This window comes from Dermochelys coriacea, chromosome 6, assembly GCF_009764565.3.
Source record: "Dermochelys coriacea isolate rDerCor1 chromosome 6, rDerCor1.pri.v4, whole genome shotgun sequence".
Classification (NCBI taxonomy): domain Eukaryota; kingdom Metazoa; phylum Chordata; order Testudines; family Dermochelyidae; genus Dermochelys; species Dermochelys coriacea.
Window position 1 is genome coordinate 98,068,572 of NC_050073.1, and position 21,900 is coordinate 98,090,471.

The window sequence follows — 21,900 nt, forward strand, 5'->3', positions numbered from 1 at the left end:
TCAATATATACAGAGTGTTATGGCCTCTTTTAAATGTGTATATACTTCTATTGTTGTTTTATACTACCAATTAATTCTTCCAAAGGTTTAGCCAACAGGGTTTTCTATACAACAAACCTAAAATACTGCAAAGTCTCCTGTCCAAAAATAGCTATGAAGTCTGGCACCATTAAAATCTTGCTATGTGTATTAGGAATTTTAATACAGAAATATAGAAAAGACAAATCTCTGTAACCAATAGAAAACAAGTTTTGAAATTAGATTGAACAACATACTGTCTTTGGCCATTATTAACACACATATACAGCACCATAAATTTACACAGTGCTGTATATGCACACATTACCTGACCTAAAGAGTTTACAATCTCAACTAGCCAACATCATGAAAAGGAGCCAAAACAAGGGAATACAGCTGAGCTAAGAGAGCATGGGGATTATTTATGATGAGCTGGCAGGAAGAATTGCTGGTAGCAATGGGTTTTAAGGCAAGATGTGGAGAAGAGGGCTCTTGGTGGAGGAGAAAAGGGAGACTGTTCCATTTGTCAGGGTAGCATGACAGAAAGCCAGATTGTGAGTGGGGAAAGATGACTTAGGAAGCAGCAAGGTGACTGTATAGGGAAATGCTAACGAGCAACAGAGGGAATTGAGAGCAGATATATAGGTAGGGACAAGACTGTGCATCAGCACTGCCTTGTAGGAGAGGATTTGAAGCTTGAATTTGATGCTGTGAGAAACAGGAGGTTACCAAAGGGGTTGATGAAGATGGTGTGACAGAAAAAGGCAACTGCAGTTCTAAGAGGTGGGAGGCCAGAAAGTAAAGAGAAGAAATGACTGTGGTGTAATGAAGTCTTTTAGCAGTAGGGTAAAGAAGAAAGGGCAGACTGTTGACATGAAATGATGAAGAGGGAAGAGGATTTGAACAGAGACTAGCTATGAGGGAAGAATTAAAGGACAGAGATGAGTCAAAGATAATATTGTGGGGATGGGCCTGGGAGACAAAAAAAGGAGACTGGAGTTGTCAGTGGTGACTGCAAAGGTAGGTGCTGAAGAAGGAAAAAATGAGCAGACTGAGGTGGCAGGACATCCCATGGGAGATGTCTGAAAGACAGCTGGAGATGCAGGACACAACAGAGAGGATGAATTTGGGAGTGGACGGTAGTTATGGAATCACCCCACACAAGTGGTAGTTCAAACCCTTGGGAGTAGATGAGGTTGCTGAGATTGAAGAGGAGGAGGCAGCAGCTGGGAATGGAACCCTGGCGGATGCCAACAGGCTAGAGCTAATGAGACTGGTGCAAGATAAGATGGGAGCTGAAAGAACTGAGATTTGCTAAGGCCAAGAGAGGTGAGCATGTGGAGCAGTGCTGTGAAAGGCAGCACCAGATCAAGAAGAGCAATCATGCAGAAGTGCTCCCAGGATTTAGATAGGAATGGCTCATTAGTGACCTTTCTCAGGCTGTTTCAATGGGCTGGAGAGGATGAAATCTAAGCTAGAAGTAATCAAAACCTTGAGAAGAGCAGTGCAGTCAGTTTCTAGTACCTTGTCCATTATAGAGATGAAATGACAGTGGCACTGGTAATTTGTGTGTTAATTAGAGTGGTAAGAAGGCTGCATATCAAACTTAGACAATTTAGTGAAATATTACAGTGAAGGTTTTTTAAAACACAATTCTCCATGCAAAGGCCTAATTCAGAAGCCGTATTTGAGGCAGACCTATAAAAAAAAATGACCCAATAACTTGTTTCTATTCTAAGCTGAGCAACTATATTGATGATACACAGGCATGTGCTATGCAGTAGTTTGAGAAAGTGATTTTAGTGATTTTAGATTAGATTTTAGTCAGTTAGCACACTGACACTAGAAACTGATTCTTCCCCACCACACACAGTTCTTTAAAAAAACAAAACAACCTTCTATTCACCGTGCACAAAGAAATATTATGCAAAACCACAAGTTATGTAACTTCTCAATGTATCGATTACTCAAAATTCATAAAGGCACCTGTGCAGCCAATAGACCAAATTCAGAAGTGATTTATAAAATGGTATCAGAGTTAGACTCTCTCTTTATGCTAATTTACGCTCCTTTACATTCAGGCTCCCCTAGATCTATTCTCTCCATGTGTTAAGGATTCGGAGTGTAATTTACACCCTAAGCAGCTGGATTCTTTATATACACCATATTATAGCTCCTCAGGGAATAAATTACCCTCACTTTAGACTTCCTGACACATGGGCAGAGAGAGTGTGAACAGGCTGAAGAAGAATCTGAGTGAGTGAAAGGGAGTTTAAGTTACCCACCTTATGCATCATATTTGCCTCTGGCCCAATTACAGCTTTACAAACTGTGCTGATACAAGGTCTACTTGGGGCATACTGCTTGCTTGTCTCCATTTAATTTTGTATTACCATGAGACAGCTTCTTGCTTCAAAGCCCCGCATTTGGGCTAAAAAACCCCTAAAATCTCCAAGAGCCTCCCAGATCAATACGTGTTCCCTGATCCTTGATCGTTTAACGTTTTTCACTCCTCAGCATACATATTTGCAGATTAAACGGCATTACATAAATACACAGTGCTCACACACAAAAATTCAAATTTTCAGATAACCAAAGAAAAAATATTTCTAATAATTCACAAGCACTTACAGCTTTTTTTCATAGGTTCACAAGGAATTTGAGAAATGTTTGTAAAATATATATTTAAAGATGCAGGAAGACAATCTTGGGAGTCCCATAACCTTACAAATGTCCTGCAGAATGGTAAACTAATCATAATTCTAGAAACAGCACAAAGAGTTTGCTTCAGTGCATTACAAACATTTTTCTGCTTATTTATTGCAGATATCTTTTTCCTGCTTCCAATTCAATAGTCTCTGGAGATACCTTAGTTTTTTTCCATTTGGGTCTCAAGATGAAATATCCTGCTAGAAATTCTCATGGCCTTCTTTAATAAATAATAATAATAATTATTATTATTATTATTGCACTGTTCTCTCCTCTTTCCCATACACTCCTTACATTCAGCTAATCCATAGGTTGTAAATCATTCCATGATTAATTGGAGATTCCCTCTGCATGTTTCAGGGATTTTCCTGGCTTAAAATTACTTACTTTAAACCAAATTTAAAAAAAAAACCCAACCAACTCACCTACCCACAAACCAATTGGCTGATCAGAAATAATTTCCAACTATGTCGTGTGTCTCTGTCAATGTTCTAAACATACATTCTTTGTCCATTTTTACAAAGAGCTCCTACTCTGCCCTCCTTTATTATGGGAAAAAGTAACTTACATTTGGTATTCTGCTTTTTCAATTTTCTACATTTTAATCCCAGTTAAACTCAGAATAAAAAGTCTGTATATTTGAAAGCCAACTTCAAACTCTGGGGCATAGGAACAGACTATCCATTAGAGCAAACACTCCTGTTACAAGGTTGCTCCTTAGAGGAGCAGAGCTTTACATTTCCTAACCAGGCCATACTAGATGAGATAGCATCAGTGAACAACATGTGTTTATCAAGACGTACTGTATATACGAGCTGCTTTTTAATTCAAGAGATTAACAAGGTCACTCGGGTGGTGGTGTTTTTAAAATAAAAATTACTCACTTATATTTAACAGCCTCACCCATTTCTGCATATGAGTGCATTGCATAGTGAGAGTATTTCCACGGGCACAAGGCTTGACTACAAATCTACTTACACTTATGGACAGATTCTCCAGAGCTCAGCAGTCAAGGGGTCGATCTCTTTGGAAAATCTGTCCACTTATTTGGATGCCTAACTATGAACAGCACTTTTTTGGAAAATCTGGCCCTTACTGCAAAACATGATCACCAGAGAGAAAAAAAAAGCCATGACTATTGCTCTCTCACAGTCTGCTATTTAAGAGGGGGGCTATAAATTTATTTTGAATTTTTAAAATAACAAAGCAAAATAAAAGCAAACCTTTCTAAACTTCACATCTCATTTTACACCCACCCACTTCCTAGAACATAGAATGATAGCTATAAGGAAGATAGTGGTACTATGGAAATTAAAGCAAGGATAGATCTATTAAATCACCTGGTTCACGTCCCTGTCAGCACTAGAGACTGTTCTTCCTAGTACTTTTTCCATTAATTTGTATTAGGAAATCAGCTTATCTAGCCTATTTTAAAATTTGTCAAGTGTTGGGGATTCCACTGCTTCCCGAGGGAATTCTATTGTATTGAGGCAGGGGATTCCCCGTCTCAAAGGCCTTTTCAGATGGAGGGAAATGTTCCGAGTGCTCACACTGAATAGAAAATTAGTGGACTGATATACTCTGTAGCAAAGATTTTATAGCCACCAAGTCTATTAAAGGTCAAGTGATAATGATGTATACATTGAACAGACTGCCGTATAACATCCTTATAACAGAGCACTCACCTTTGCCTACTCGCTCTTTAATGTTAATTCTCTTGATAGTTTGAGTGCTACAGCACAGGATATGAGGCTCACAGTGGCTTTGGTTTTTAAGACCACTTTAAGATATAGTCACTGTTACAATTTGCATTTTTAAAGTTATATGATGCACTTAGATATGAGATAGAGGCAGTATAAATTTAAATAAGACAAATAGGGATTAAAAACACCTCGCATGCCTGTTTAAAAAATAATTAGAAACATTGTTTTTCAAGTTGAAGAGATCAAGGCTGTGATGAAACTCGTGTGTCTTCATCAAATCAGAGCTGCTACAATGACTGTAATCTCGCATATAGGGTTCTAACTCTTTAGTAGTTTAACCTGGAGGTCAGTGAATATATTCAAGCAAACTCCTGGATGAAGGATTTTTAAAAGAGGAGAATGCAGTAGATAAAGACATGCTTTTTTGGGGTTCTAGATTGAAATAGCAGGGAATATTGCAAGTCACTTTACCAGTTCCTCAGTTTGGAGATAATGTTTATCTACGTTTGTAAGGTGCTTTGAGATTGATGCATGAAAAGTGTTATGTAAATTCATACTTGTTAAATATCAACAATGTGCTTGGTGTTGTTTAAAATAATCTCTGCTCAGAAATGCTTACATCTAAGTGTCTGATCCTACGACGGCATGCCTGTCATTTAATTCACAATTGCCCTGAAGCCCTCATTAAGGAGATTACAATCTAAAAAATATAAATTTATGATAAAGCTAATATGGAAATATTGTACAGAGAAGTGTGACTATATTGTTTGTGAATACTTTTCAGTATTAAAATAAATTTACACAAATCTCCCAGATTCAGATCTAGCCCCATCTCTGTGAATCTGGGATTTTCTAAAGGAAAAAATATATCGCACCAATTTTTTAAAATCTTTTATTATAAACAATCCTGTAGTTTTCAGAATGTGATTACTACATACTATATAACAAAAACATTACTAGCTGACCTAATATCAGTTTAAAATTGCTTACATATGTCTTTTATTATATTAAATCAGAACCAGTGTAAGGAAAATCTTAAAATTCTTTTGGGATTTAGTCTATCATAAGGAAAACACCTTTACAAACACGAAATAGAATTAAAGACACACATTTCATCATATATACATAAGCAGCTGATGAAACTCCTGACAGACACATATGAGAAATTTTATTTGAGCATAAATAGATTTTTAAAAGTAGATTTCTTTCTCATGTATATAACATTATTTTGGTTTCTACACTGAACAAGTTCTTTAAGACAGAAACAAAGACTTCATCATATGAGAGAGATTCCTGTATATTACTTAGGATATTGGCAATCATGCACATGGGGATGCAAGAAGAAGTGACAGCACATTTATTAATACAGTTTACACAGCACTCCTGTACAATGATTTAACTTTTCATTTACATGTGTACAAGTCACCTTTGTACATGGGGTGCCATTTTTGCAACGCCATTGAAATCAGGCATCTCCCTGAATAGGCTGTATCAGTTCCAGTGTTTGTATAAAAGATAAAGCAAGTGTCAAAAGGCAGCACCACTTAGCTTTCAGGATTGAGGATCTGCTGAACTGTGCGTGTAGTGGAGGCAGCGAGGCAAGTACACTGACCTCTTTGTGTTCAAACAGTTCCCAATGTGAAAGGTTAATATGGGACTCTTTAATTCTACTCCTCCTATTTATAAAATGCAGCTGTTATAAACATAATTGCTTTTACTTAGACCCACTGCAAAGCCATACACTTTTGTCCTTCAGCTTTTCTTTAAGCTACTGCAAGCGTCTGGTCCTTTTCCCCAGGGAGGAGTTTGGATTTTACATGATCTTTTATGCTATCTTAAGCCATTTTTCAAAATTAGGGCTGAATTCAACACAGTTAAATTTGACCCATGAATGTTTATTTAATGAAGAATCTGGGGGAGCATGGGGGGAGGGCAGTACGAAGATAAGGAGAGGAGGTGACCAATTGTCAGAGTGGTGAGCCCTCACAGATCCCCTTGTCTTCAGCTGGATTTGCGGGTGCTCAGCACTTCTGAAAATTAGGCCCAAAGTGTTTTGTGGGAGTCTATAAGAGGTCCACTTTGTTTTAGGCACTATAGTGTGAAAGGAAAGGCCCTGGTTTGACTGTTCAGTTCTTTGTTTTAACCATGAAAATGTCCTTTGTTCCATTAAAAACCAATGGCTGGAAGGCATGTAGACAAACTAGAAAATGAGGTGCAGGTAATGCCTTTTATGACCTGCCACAGTGTCTAGACAAATGCCACTACCAAATTCCACCCAAATGTCACTAGCTTAAAACACGTTACCAAGAGAATCAACGGATTACACACATCCATACTCATACCAGACAGTCTGCTGGTCCCCGTGGGGATCTGGAGATCCAGGAATGCTTCTGGAGCTGCCCCCTCTGTTGGATTCCTCTATTCCCCCTGCACCAATGTGGCCTTCTGGTGACCTACTCTGGCATTTGGTAATGAGGGCATCACTCCGACTTTGCCCTTGGGTAACATCGCCCTCAGTGTTAGTAGAGGCAGCTCTGACAGGAGTCATGGTGGCCACTTCCCCGGAGCGTGGGGCTGGCTTGGATTTGACTTTAGCCGGTGTATATTGTATGGGTGGATAGTGTTGCCCAGGCACTGTACTCACTCGTTCCTGTGGCTGCACACTGTTGGCAGTGGCAGAGGCTGAAGACTGATGAAAAGAAAGAGGCCTCTCCTCCTTTGGAGGTGCCAGAGAAAGACGTCTCACGTCAAGCTGCCGACAATGGGAATCGACACCTTGCAAGGTCCATGCTGCCTTTGCAGACTGTGGCCTGTCTCGTACGGTAGCATGAGAGCCTGGGGACACAGAGAGCCGCAAGGTCTGACTGCCAGAGACTTTGCCCGCACGAACATCTGCACCCAGCTTCTGAGGGCTGTCCTGTCTGTATGTCTCTGGGCCTGTGGCTCTCAGGAGGTCTGCAGAGGCCAGACTAAACGCTCTGCTCAGTGAGGCATTCCTCTGGCTCATCGTACTGGTCTGCTGTGGTTGTGCCATCTGCCTCAGCCCATTGAGTGGCTGATGTGGTAGTGTGGGAGGAAGTTTAAGAGATCCTGTGGTGTTTGCCAGCGGCTCAGATTCAGCTGGTCTAAGGTTGGGTTTGACATAGTGTCCAGGTTTAGCCACTCTCCCCTCTTCACTGGCGATGGTCATTTTTATAGTTGGTGACACATAGCTGGTAGGCATCTTAGCTGTCTCCTTTCTACCTGGCTGACCCAGCTGGTTCCCAACAGGAGGGGGTTCATTTGCTTTTCTAAAATAATCACTCAGCAAGTCATCTCTGCTACTGGAAGTGTCCTACGGGGAGAAAATACACACATGGCACATTAAAGGCAACACTGTTATAAGGAAAATGTGTTTAGTGAGCAATTTTCCTCTCAAGGATGTCACAACATAATTCCACACATCAAGCAACCCAAGGATGAACACAAAGTAAATGTATGAGAGAGAGCACATGGCACTACCTACAACATGCCTCACCTTCAAAGTGCTTTATGCACTAATTGGTGTGTCAGTGTCAACTTTTCAGGGACCCTCAACGTCTTATATAAAACCACTTATTTCGTGCCTATAGCTGAGAGCACTGGAGGAAAGAGTAACTGTAGATCAATGAGTTACATGATGACTAAAATTAGATTGTGACAGCCTTATTTGCCAGTTTAATTGTCACCAGTTAAGAAAGAAATTCATCTTGATAGCACCCTGGGCTGCAGCTCTTTTGCTTCATTTAGTATCGGCCAATTTAGTGCACATCAGTGATTGAGTGTTTGTCATTTCTAGAATGCAGGCTGTTATGGACAACACCTTGTTCCAATATTAGTGAAACAACAGACGATTACTCTGAGTGGAGATGTGATAGCAGCCTAAGATAGGGCAATTTCACTGGGCTTGGGTTTTTTTGGACCAAGGCCAACATCCTGCACATGTTAAATGCTGTATGTACAATAGATGAATGATTGATCATCCAGAAATGAATGTGCAATATTCTGAAGGCAAATATTAACCTGGCCATAAAAGAAAATATACAATAAATGCTTAATGGAAATGGACTCATGCAAAACATACGGATGACCTATCAACTGCTGTTGAGGTATTAGTACAAGACATGCTGTGAATAGTTAATGGACATGTTAATTATAAAAAGAATGTGCTGAAACAACCTGATGTATTTCATTTCTTTGCTCTTCTCTGGGGTAGTACGTCATGGTTTAATATAGCTTTTCATTTCACTAGAGACTACCGAGAAGGTTACTTCCAGTAGCAAAACTCATTTTGCTCATAGTAAAAAGTAACAGTTATAAAACAGCAGCTCATGATAATTTCATACTGTGTCAGAAGCATTCCAGGTTCAATCAAATGCTAAGAGTCTGGGTTATTTTTTATGTTAGTGTAAATCTCTGTTGTGCATGTTAAAATTAGAGGGCCACCGTATTGTGCTATTACAATCCTCCCACCAAATAGGGGCTCATGCGCAACACTAGAAATACTTTAGGAATCGTTAATATGAGTAATTTGGCTACTTTAGTTTTTAAATTAAAGTGGTGATGAAACATTAAAACAAGCTTCCATAGGCGTTAACGTGCTTGCAGGCTGGAGTGAGGGGGTGAGCTGTTAACTGTACAGTGATAGCGATGGATACCCTGGGGATATACAGCGAAGTTGCTCTCCTACTCCCCCTGCCAGTTCTGTGGCTCACACTGTCACAACACGAATGATTGAGGACTGGTTCGACTGAACGCGAAGGTTCCTGATGGAGGGAATGAGATGGGAAATGGCAGGAGGGATACAGTGCATCAGCTTCTAACAGAAATTGGTGCAATGAGATAATTTCGGTCTCATTTAAGATGTGTCGCCGCTGAAAAGGAACAAGGATGACAGAAAGAATGAAAATGGAGACATGATCACATGGTTACAGACAACGAGTGTTTTGCATTCAACTAATTTACCCCTAGGGGATTCAGAACAAGGGACTAGGGTACATTTTAAAAGGTTTGTCTTAAACATTGAGGACCAAAATTCACTGATGTCATAAGAGGGTGGGACTCTGATGACATCAGTAATGCTACTGGGCTGTTGATGTCCCATTAACTTTCACTCATTTATGCCAGCAGTGAATTTGGTCTGAAGACAACATGTTTTGTATTGCGACATTTCACGAGACTGGTATGCATCATCAATAAGCGATACAAGACATTTACAAACAAATGCATATTATTTCCTATCAAACATCTTTAAGAGTACAGTGAAATCTTGTAGGATTGATTTCACCAACAGCACAACATAGTTCATAGAAACAGATAATACAGTCCAGGGGAACAGAGACTTCCCTCCCCCAAATCCTTAACAAAATCCCCCTGAAAAAATTGGATCATGAGATTTTTTTTAACTAGAGCAGACCTTCTTTAAGATGCACACTTTATAATTCAATTAATGATGCTCATCAAGCTTTAGTTTTTGGCAGACTTTTAGCAGCCAAGAACTGTATCAAAGGCTCAGATGATTAAAATTTAATTCTGCAGAATACTGCACAGAACAGTTACTAGCTCACAAATAATTAAAACTCACCTAAACTTAGAGCTGGTGGAATAATGGGAAAGTTTAATCACAAAGAATTAATGGATGAAAAAAATACCAATATTCCAACAAATATCACTTGCAATGAATTATTTCACTAGTTCTAGCTACAAATATAAAAATAAACTAATAGGATATTTGTGATGTATTATCCTTAGGTTTTTTTGGGGGGAGGGGGGTGTTCGCTTAAATGCTGATTTCCAAAATTCATAGCTCACAATGAGTTTGTGTAGCTTGAAGGCTTCTCTTTCTCTCACCAACAGAAGTTGGTCCAACAAAAGATAATACCTCACCCACTTTTCCTCTCTCATGAGTCTCACAGTCATTAGTGAGAATCTCACTGTATTTCTTCTCCCTGTCCCCTCCCTGTATGTCCCCTCCCTGTCAGATCAGCTTGGAATATTTTCATGTCACCTGAGATAGCTATAGTTTTATTTTACATACACTTGGTGGGGATAACTTGTTGGTTTCTTCCAGAAACTCTTCCAAAGTCACCATGTCATTGCCAGGAGAAGCAGATCGCTGTCTGCCAGCATAGGATTGGGTTGGGTTACTCCTTTGAGGTATGTCATAAGAGACTGAGCCATTCCTGTGAAGAGAGGGGTCTTGTCTGTTGTTAGAGCTTAAGATAGCAGAAGTAGAATGACAGATGTAGCCGTCTCTGGGCAAGGCAGGTGTGTCTCTACTTGGCACCATATCTTCACTGCTGAGGCTCTCAGATCTGCCGTGGATATGATCTGAAGAACCTGAGGAGGGGAATAAGCAGCATTAAAAACACTTATTTTCCTCTATTTTAGCAGAATGTCAACTCCCTACTGAGGTAAGTATGTATGATTCAGTTCCTTTTCCATGCTGAATATGTCAACTAAAATTGGAGTTTACAATAATTATTTCCTCCTCCCCAAAATCATATGAAATCAAAGATTCAGAATACCAGGAACAGTATATATTCCAAAGCTTCAAAAAGGAATCCAGTTAATGAGTCAAGGTACTTGCCCCCAGAACAGGAGTAAGAAGTTCTACTTCATCATCCAGATTCTGAGCCACAACAGAAGAGCACATAACAAAAGTCAGCTTTGCACTACCTTGATCTCGGGGCTGTTGTGTGCAGGGCCAGTCCTCAAGTACAAGGTACAGCAGCCTTGACTCTCCTCTAATTTATGCTGGTTGCTAATGGTCCTAGGGAGTTGAAACAGCCACCAAAAAGTTGGTACAGTATGGTAGCGTCCTGGCCACATCCCTTCCTATGGCCAAGCTCTTTGCTAGCAGCAGGGATGACAGCTGAGCCTCCGTGTCAGCTCTGTGGCACTAAAAGAGCCTCCTAGCCCTGGCTTTGTGCCAGCTTGAGAGCCAGAATTTGCCAGTGAGGCAGCAAAAAGTGGCTTCACCACGTTTAGCCTAATAGGTTTATCCTTGTCAATAGACAGAACTCTAGCAACCTAGAGAGCATGTTTATCTTATGAAGTTGCGCACAGAATGCTGGAGAACTGCTTGTATATACAGACAGAGTTTAAGTCTGGACTTTCATCCATCAGAATACCCCAAAATGATGCCTATGATATACCATGTTAGTCATGATCATACTTTAAAAAATTATTCTTGCTAACATTATTTCAAGTCTTTGTGGTAGCCAGGCCCCTGCTCAGATTAAAAACCATGTTATTTGTTCATGCCCAACTGGAAAGAAAAGAAAATGCTTTGTGTGCAATTCAATTTCATTTCCTGTTCTGCAGAGGGCACCTCAGCTCTGAAAATATCTTACCTTTCAAGTTGAGAGGTGAACTATTGCTGGATGCATTTCGACTGTTCTCTAAACTATTTGGCTTGGAAACTATAAAGAAACAGGAATATTAAGTTCATGAGCACATAACAAGGTCAAAAGTGCCTAAGAGCCCAAGTTCCATTGATTTTCAGTGAGACTTTGGATGCTAAATGCCTAAGTGACTTTTGAAAATATGACTTTGGTACTTTTGAAAATGTTACCAGAATGTGATATACATCAAGTGAGAGCCTGAACACAACACAAACACCCTATTCTTCCTTTGTCAGGTGTTTAAGAACATCTTATTTTCTTACTACCATTTTGTGCAGAGAAATGTATTCTTCAGTTCGCTTCTACAATAATTATGTTTGCCACAAAGAGAAATTTTAATGATGAAAAGGGCTAATGTGATGTTACATTTGATATACTAAGGTAGTTTTTATTGGTCCAATTATGAAACATGCATTTTTATTTAAAACGTTTTCTCTTTCTTCCCCTCTATTTTCAAGTTCCTTTTTAGAGGCGAGCTAGTGAATTTTTAGTGCTGTTAACAGCTTGCAAATTCAAAGTCCTCCAGGAAGGCACTTATTACCCAGTGCTGCTACTACCACCCCCGAAGAAATCTACTATGGCCGATTCCTTCACTCCCTGTTATATGTAAATATTGATCTTAAAAATCAGTGCATGCACTGAACATGCTGCTGCTGAGGCAGGTCAGTTTGTTTTGACTAGGAATTTCCTTTATTTTTTTTTTTATAAGTTTCGTTGGGAAATAATGAATTTTTTAAAAAAATCTTAAGATAAAAATAAAACATTTGGATCCAAAACCCTAAAGAAATTACTAATAAACAATTTCAGATCATTTTATAATCCGAGTTTAACTAAAATGGCCTATGAAGGTTTGTTTAGACATTATGAAGCGGGCCCCAATATAGAGGGTTAGTGTAATCTTACATTCCATAAACTTTCCATATTGTCTGTTTCTTGAAAACTCTGCCTCAGGGGACTGGTCACAAAGATTATCCTCTGAATTATATCCTGGAAAGAATATAAGATTTAGTAAGTAACATTAAGTTTAGGAAGGTCAATCCCAAAGATTTGCCTTGAACAGACCATTATAGTATAAGTGGTAAAGCCTGTTGAATGACTTTATAAAGATTACATGGGAGAAGTATCCATCTCTTTGGCCACCATTTTGAATCAATGGGCCCACAGTCAAGTTGAGTTGGAGGGAAAGACTAGTGCGTTGTAATGTGACCTCCCACATGGTAGCTTTGCTAGCGTAAAGAAGCCCTATAACTAGGGCCTTACCAAATTCACAGTCCATTTTGGTCAATTTCACAGTCATAGGATTTCATGATTTTAGCTATTTAAATCTGAAATTTCATGGTGTTGTAGATGTAGGGATCCTGACCAAAAAAGAAGTTTGGGGGGGGGGATGGGACGGGGACTTTCAAGGTTATTGTAGGGTGGTTGCGGTACTGCTACCCTTACTTCTGCGCTGCAACTAACAGTGGTGCTGCCTTCAGAGGCTGGGCAGCTGGAGAGCTGTGACTGCTGGCCAGGACCCCAGTTCTGAAGGCAACGCTGCCACCAGTAGCAGCACAGAAGTAAGGATGGCATGCTATGGTATTGCCACCCTTACTTCTGTGCTACTGCTGGCCGGCTACTGCCTTCAGAGCTGGGCACCTGCCAACAGTCACTGCTCTCCGGCTGCCCAGCTCTGAAGGCAGCCCAGAAGTAAGGGTGGCAATATCATAACCCCCCTAAAATAACCTTGCGATCCCCCTGCAACTCTCTTTTGGGTCAGGACCCCCAATTTCAGAAACGTTGATCTCCCCCATTATATCTGTATAGTATAGGGTAAAAGCACACAAAAGACCAGATTTCATGGTTCTTAATGCATTTTTCATGGCTGAGAATTTGATAGGGCCCTACTTATAACTTATTAAGGGGACCACTGTGTTACAGCTAGAGCCCTGCATGGATATAAAAATGTGGATCCTCATCCACCAGAATCAACATGCATCCAACCCATCCGCTAGCTGTCTTTTATGTGTATCCACATTCGCACATCTTGCAGGGCTAGCGACGGGGAGGGTGGGGGAAGGACTGGAGATGAGCGAGAGGGGGGTGGGGTCTTGCAGGGAAGAGGCGGCACAAGGGTGGAGACTGGAGGTAAGGGGCGGTGCAGGGCTGGGGTCTTGAGGAGAAGGGACGGTGCGGGGGGGTGTGGGCTGGGGGGAAGGGGTGTTGCATTGTGTGCTGCTCCTGGGGACTTGCAAGTGACGGCAGCAGCAGTGTGTGTTGCATCACAGTGGGGCGAAGGGGTGAGGCGCTGGGGCCCCGCCTGCTCCAATCCCTGTGGCCGGGGGCGGGCCCCGCTGTCCAGCAGCCGCCGGGCCTGGAGCGCAGCCAGTGCTGCCAGGACGAGCCATGGTGGGGATGCTGGCACTGCTGGAGGGACCCAAGCTGCTGAATAGGAAGCGGCATGGCAAACGGGTGCTGGAAAGCCCCGGTTCTGGCCTGCCGCCTAATCCCAGCCACTGGCCACTGGCCCCAAGTGCACTGCGCCCCCTGGGCTGCCCAATCTGGATAACGTGGGGCAGGTGCCACCGGTGAGGAGAGCCCTGCGTGGCTATATCTGCATCCGATCCACTATCCACAAAAACGGTCTGTGGATATCTGCATCCGGGGATGTGGATATCCACGGATATGAAGCAGATATCCGTGGATTTCCAGGGCTCTAGTTATAGCATGTGCTGAGCTTCTGTAATTGTAGAAGGCCTATTATGTACCTTGCAGTATCTGTTATGATGGGAGGTCACATTACAGTGAAGTGGGGGCTCCAAGTACTGGGAGTTGGTCTAGCTGTAGATAGGCTAAATGCAAGCTTGCAACACGCACCTTTGGGTTTGCTTTGGTGCCTGGAAGTGGGAGTAGAACTTGAAGTGGTCACATGGATGGCTGAGGTAGAGTAAGTTCTGGAACCCAGCTCCATGCAGTACTTAGTGGCAGAGTCTGCTGAATTTTCAACATTATCATTGCTGCCTCCACGTTGGGAAATTCGGTTTGGTTTTAGATCCATTAATGCTGAGCAGGGGAGAAAGAGGTAAATAAATGAGGCAATAGAATCAAACATGTATCTATCTATCTATCCACTTTCATAGACACAACAAGCAGGCAAACACACAAATGCACAATAGAGGCATTAGTTTTGCAAGCTTTTCAAGAACCAGTTCACTCTTGGGGAAGAGATTCCTGTAACCAATTTTGTAATCATATGTCTGCTCACTAGGGAGCTTCGGAGTGACAAGGACTAATTTAGTGTCAGTAGGAAGGTTGTTTTTATACATGCAACACATATTGTGAAAGGAAGAGGATAGACATGGGAGCAAAGACATGAAAGCAGAAAAAATAAGTGGGATATGAAATGCCTTAAGGTACACTTTATAAGCACTTGCTTCAGTAATAAAAGGGAATAAAGCTTCGATATATTGACGAGTCAAAGCCATATTCAAAACAAAGGTTCCTGATTTTAAAATCACCCAACAGGATTCATGCAAAGATGTAATCTCTGTCCATGCAGAATTCTGCTGTGATAAGAGCTCAGACTCTCCAGAGGGCTTAAACTGTCCTCCTACAATGCACTGATTTCTTAAACAGGATTTTTGGTTAACAACAAATACTGCCTGCTAAAATATTAAACACACCTAGGTAGACAGAAAGTCTTTTTTCCAGTGATGAGGTGGAATGTATTAAAATACCCCAATTAACACAGCTGATACATATTTTAAGGCTTAAATAAAACAGAGCGAAATTTAAAGCCTTCATTTTAGAAAACAGCCTTGATGAGAAGCAAGATTCTGGTTTCCTAAATTTTTCTGAAGTGAGGTTAATTAATGGTAATTAGATACTGAAAACAAAGCAGAGCAAGGTGGTGAAAATAAACAGCTGGCAGGGACAAAACAAAACCAATTAGTTCAAAGGCACAGGGCAGCAATAAAAATATATTAGAGAAGGTGGACTAGGGTACTATTGGGTTATGCTGTTTCTGAAAGTTTCTCTCAGAAAAAAAATGTCTTTTATAGCAGAGGTACAGTCTGTGTGTGCTTCTACAGCATGAAGTCTACACCATTTTTATTCTCTCCCACATTTTAGAAGTTTATAGCACAGCCATAAAAATTGTTATGGGCTAAAACTTTCCATGCAAGTCAATATTTCAAATTGCCTTTGAAAAATTAATTTAGTGCCCTTCAAAGATGCTGAATTAATAGCCCTGGAGACTGATGCTCTCTATTAATCCAAAGAGCAGGTAGCGACAGTGCAAACTTCTCTATGCTGCTATGCCAGTGTGCTCAGCTCTGATATGGAGGAATCACCTCTGGGAGAGAAAGGGGAGTTTGGCCTCTCTGCTGAGGATGACCACAAGGGCACCAACTGTGATATGGACACTTGTCCAACAGGAAGTGGATTGTGACCATGAGTTCATTTCACAAGCCACCAAATAGCAATGACTATTAGATGGTAAGGAGTTTGGGCAACTAAAAGAGATCAAATCACCTTTTGTGACATAAAAACACTCTCAAAAACCAAATGCTCAGAGGCTCAGATCTTACCTCCCAACTCAATTCAAATTCAAGATGAATTTTTACAACCAAACTTATAAAACTTCTAAAAATTGCTGTTTAGAATGCAAATGTTTAGACATTTGGAGAGTAGCATTGCTAATGAGTGCCACTATATCTCCAGATCTAGACTGCCTGGAAGCACAGAGAAATTTTAATAAGTTGGCAATCTTAAATTTAGCTGCACAGAGCACTGGAAAAATCTCCAAGATTTGAGCGTGCTTATATATTAGCTTTGTATTTTAGTAGGGATAATACATTGAGGGAAGCACAGCAAAAGCAATTTTCACATTTCAACTGGACATGATGCAAGTCTGTAATTGCAAGAAGACAATGAAGCCCACAGCAACTTCACTTACTTATAACGTGCACCACAGCCAGTATACATAGACATACTGTATGTCATAAGGTCCCCTAAAAGTATATTGCATTGAAGAAATGATCCATAGTGTGCAATAATGATTCATCTTCTACTGAAAAAATTAAGTCCACATTCAACTAATCTGTGCTTGTATTTAGTTTATTTTAAGGACATGCTGAGTGTTTGTACCAATGTATGTGTTCATTTAAGCATGTGTTTTTTTGTTTTAAACTTGAGAAATATATGAAAATAAAGACAAGGTGTTAGAAATCTCCCATTTCCGAGAAAGAAAGAGGTTCATTAGGAGAGGATGGGATGTCGGAAGAAGACCAGAACCGCAGACGATTAGTGAGAGACTGATGATTCGATGGAGACTTAGGAGGCTTTTCTTTGTCCTTGCTTTTGCTTCTCAAAAAGGCAATCTTTTTGCGTTGAGCAGCTAAATTGTTATCACCCAGGTATTCCAAAAAGAAGAAGAAGAAAAATAGTGAACAAAAAAATAAAAATATAACTAAAATGTCTTAAAACAGCTAAGTGACAACACAATCCAGTGAAACATAAAAAGACTAAACTAACACTAAATAATGTTTAGGGAATCAGATTCATGATTAGTTAATACAGTACACATAAGCAACCTCTATCTAGAACTCCCAATAATGTCATCTGTGATAATAAAATGTATTATAACATATTATATATACACACTTGATATAATTCATGTGCATCGATACATTACTTAGTGGTAACATATACAGCTTTCCACCACCGCAGTATCTGAGCACCTTCCGTATAAAATCAGTAGTAACAGTGAAGTCCTTAGAGGACTTCATGGAGTCCCTGGCACTCTGAAGGGGCCTGACTCTGCATTTCTTGCTCATCCCAAACTCTCCTTTAGGTCACTTGGAGCTTTGGATGCACACAGATTGCATTTCACATTTTCTGGAATTACACACTGCTAAGATACAGATGATTTTAAATAGGCCTTTTCATTGGACATTGATCACAGACCATGCAGAACGGGGGTGGAGGTTAGGGGGAAAGAGGAATTAAAACAATTAAAGACTTTTCTAAATTGCCATTTGTAATAATGTAGCCCTCCATTCTTCCCTCACACCCAGCATGAAACCATGAGTGTAAGTTCTTGAGACCATTCAAGTTGTTCCTTGAAAAATATTCTTAGAGGACAAAAAGTTAAAGGGAAGCAGATCTGAGCAATCTCAATTGCAGCAATGAAGGTTGGAGGTTTTTTTGCAAAGTTAATAATTCATTAATTTTGTGGGGATTTCCATTAAAATTCTGCATTATTGGGAACATTTGATTATTGTACAAAATAATTCTCCCAACTGCACACAAAAATAACACACTACACTAAATATACATGCACAAAATTATATTCCTTTTATATCGCATTCTTGCAAATCACAGAAATCACTTGTTATAACTTTGCATTAGGAAACTCTTAAACCGACTACAAATGGAAACACTCCATTGTCTCCACAAATAATAGGCATTTATTAGAAATTAAAATTATTTTATTCTTCTTGCATTTATTTTCTGATAGTGCCATCTGCTGGTGCCAGACAATACCACACCAACAACTTTAACAACAGAAAAGGCTAGTGAATTGCATAGTTTCACAGATGGACTTTATTTTCTTTTTGCAAGCTAACTTAATTTTGCCCATCATCTTATTAAGTAACATGCAACATATGCAGGGAAAATGTACAACTGAAAAACAAGTCACAGATAAGGAAAACTAATAAATATAAATACTGGTTTAATATTAAAAGGGTGTAACACATGGTAACATATTATATAAGAATCATGCCTATTAAGCCTTCCCAGCAAATAAAATGCCTAGTGTGTGACTTCTATTTCATTAACTACCTCTCTAAGCCAGATGTATACCTTTGTTTGAAGCTCCATTGTGGCTCACTTTCTCTTCCATAGAGTTTGACCCCAGAGAGGTGTTATCCAGACTCTCCTGCTGACGCTTGAATATCTGAGAAGCAGATGGAGATGATGTGGGCTCTGTGGAGTCAGAGTGCCATCGAGGACTCTCCACCGATGATATCAATCGCTCCCTTGTAGCCTCTTTCTTTGGCTTGATCAGTTTGACTAAAGCTCTGGCTCCAATCCAGTGGTTTTTCCTGTTAGAGGAACATTTTGATAAGGGAAGATCATAAAATACTTGAACATTTTTTCCTTGAAATCTAGAACTGTGCCACAGCTTCCCCTCTCCCCCCACTTTTAAATTATGCTGAGAATTAAGGCAGGGCGCAGGGTCCCCAGAGTGTCAAATGTGGAGATCACATGGTCAGGGAATGATTTCACAAAATGAAAGTGGCTGGTTCTCCTCCTTCGAAGTCAGCGTCAGTCGAGGAAAATATTTCTCCAGAGCTAGTGATCTGAATAAGGGGACTGTCCCACGGTTAGAAGCAAAACCATATGTGTGGACCCACATGAAACATTTTAATAGGGTAGGAGGCCTTGCTACATGAATAGGCTGAAAAGTTGTGAAAATCAAGGCTTCTAACCATTAGTATGGATTGTCCAGTGCACTGTGTGTGTCAGAAGTTTATGTTGGGGTTCACATGGTTTTGTTGTTTCATTGATTTTTTTTTTAAAAGGCCTATTTCTCTGTTTGGAATGCTTATCCCCCACTGAAAGAGCAGCTCTGGAAGCAGCGCTGCTGCTTAATCATTGTTTGGATCCTATTGTCTGTGATGCCAATTCAGTGTCAACGGGAAGATGTAGTTCCAAAGACAGACAGAGGTGGCTTTGTTGATTAAACCATCCCACTGGTCTGACAGCCCAGATTAGTGGCCATTCATTGCTTAGCAGGTCCTCAGATCTGACACCACAGCTTGAATTTGAGCACAGGAGTTGAAACAAAAACTAACAGATTATATTGTGAGGCTTTCACAAACAGATTAAACGACCCCACCCTGATCAGAAATTCAGCATCCTTTGGATACCGGGATCTTGTATGGCCCTCAGCACTGGAATACCTTGGCCTCTCCCATTACTGAAATATGATCATTTATTTCTCTCTCTCTCCTCTGCTACCAGGAAGCAGGTTTAGGGATTGGTCTTTTAAATAGATGAAGCTGACATTTTACTTAATAAACAGTCACTCAGGCCCCAATTCAGGAAAGCATTAAAGCACCAATAGAGGCACTGTTCTGTCCCCGCCCCCCTCACAGTGATGGGTTCTGCTGCTTGAAGCTCACTCCTGGAGGAAGAAGAAGGTATTTGTCAGGGCAAAATGGCTCCCTGTAGAAGCTTATATTGACTCAGATCCGCATGTGCACTTGAGTTTATGTTAGCACACGCTAAACAGGATTTCAGCTTCAGTCAGTTAACTTTTGAGTGGATGTCCAATGGAGTTTGTGGGGGACAATGCACAGGCTCCCATCAAGAAGAATCTCAATTAAAGCTAGAGGCTTCTGGGTGAGAGGAGGAGAGCGTAGTGATGACCAGAGGCACCAGTTGCCCTCTTTGTCACATCTCCTGGCAGGGAGTCACAGGGTTTCAGTCCTCTCCAGCTATGAAGATCCCCTTTTGTTCTCAATTCTGTATTGCAATAGTGGCATGGAAATGGAAGGGAACTTACTTTTTTGGAGCAGGATCATAAAACTTGTACTGATCCATTATCTTCTCTTCCAGTTTTTCTTTGTGTCTCCTTAATGTATTTAATTTATCACTGTGAAAATAAAAAAAAAGGTAGATCTTGAAGGATTTGCTTGGATTTCACCATGGTGACAAAATGGAAGGGCAAGGCCAACAGTCACCAGGAGAAGAAAGAGGCCGTCCTACAGGTTAAAACTTTACAGATCAAAAAAGCCTTCTTATCCAGTGCATTCAAGCAACAGAAGTAATTTAACCCTATTGATCTTATTCACTAACAGTCTAGGGAAACAAAACGCAAACACACCTTAACCTTACTGGCATGTCAGTTTGATACAGTTGTCATAGATAGAACGTTCACCAGTTATGATCTCAATAAAGAGAAGATAGGTAGTAAACCAACATGCCTTTGAACAACGCCAATGTTTTCAGAGAGTCATGCTACTATGCTAAATTATTTCTCCCAGTTCTTTTAGCTACCATTTAATTGACATGCTAGCAAATCTACAGGCACAATTTTTCTTTTCAGAAGCTGGTCTGGTTTGTCTATCATATGTGCATCCAGGTGTTTCATTTACAAACACTGTTTCAATAATTTTTCCTGGTATTGAAATAAAACTGAGTCAGTTATTCCCAGGATCACTCCTAGCTCCTGGGTCTGTAAATCCAAGGATCTACCCTAGAGAGGAACAAGAATGTATTTTGTTCATCCTCACTGTAGTACAGGGAGAGCCCATATATCCCTGTGAAGATTAGATTGTTTGTAGATGTAAAATAGAAGGAAATAGTGCCATACTTCAGTGAATCAGTTTAAAAAAAGATTGTGAAAGTGGATGAAGAACTTGGATCCTTAGAGACTCCGTGTCCTTTAAAAGAATATTGTGTTGAATATTTATGGTAACATAAATCACTAAAAGGAGCTTAAATATTGCTTAATTGGCGGCAATCCATGTTTAGTGCCTGGAACACATGCTATTCTCCACTCCTCCAGTATTGTACTTATTTTAATGAGAGGCTACAGGTTTTTGTTAGCAAGTCAGCAACTTCATTCTTAAGTTCCTTCAGAGCTCTCGGATGCTACTGTTTTATCATCTGGTTTTAGCACCTCCTGTTTTCACCCCTCAACATCTCACAGTACCTCATCTTTATTACTTGAAAAGAGTTGGTCTAGGACAGGGGCAGTCAATTATTTTTTTATCAAAGTCCAAATTTCTTGGACAAGGTATAGTCAAGGTCCGAACTCCACAGAAACGTTTTTCACGTTGTAATAACAATAATATGTCAATAAAAAGATTTCATGGTCCATTCAAAAGCGTCTGCTGGTCCGGAGTTGGCCTGCAGTCCAACTATTGACTATCTCTGGTCTAGGGTAGGTAGCTCCTCAGCATCCTCTGTGGTGGAGACATGGAAAGATACAGCTTCTCTACAATGTCTTTATTCTCCTTAAATGGTCTTTTACCTACCTGGGGAATCCAGTG

General features: G+C 40.3%; 1 protein-coding gene across 4 annotated transcripts in view; it reads right to left on the minus strand.

Moving 5' to 3' along the window:
- Positions 1-6,288: 6,288 nt before the first annotated feature.
- CCDC88C (coiled-coil domain containing 88C) overlaps positions 6,289-21,900 on the minus strand; it is a 122,752-nt gene continuing 107,140 nt past the window's right edge. The window contains exons 24-31 of one of the 4 annotated variants that reach the window (XM_043515964.1): positions 20,409-20,498; positions 18,701-18,942; positions 14,711-14,896; positions 12,773-12,841; positions 11,804-11,872; positions 10,486-10,787; positions 9,107-9,322; positions 6,289-7,764 (exon numbers count right to left, since the gene is read on the minus strand). In XM_043515964.1, the coding sequence (XP_043371899.1) occupies positions 6,751-7,764; positions 9,107-9,322; positions 10,486-10,787; positions 11,804-11,872; positions 12,773-12,841; positions 14,711-14,896; positions 18,701-18,942; positions 20,409-20,498 (2,188 nt within the window). In that variant the 3' untranslated portion in view covers positions 6,289-6,750. Of the gene's footprint in view, positions 7,765-9,106; positions 9,323-10,485; positions 10,788-11,803; positions 11,873-12,757; positions 12,842-14,710; positions 14,897-16,791; positions 17,232-18,700; positions 18,943-20,408; positions 20,499-21,900 lie in introns of those variants that run through there. The other 3 variants (XM_038406407.2, XM_038406408.2, XM_038406412.2) reach the window with 3 other exon arrangements.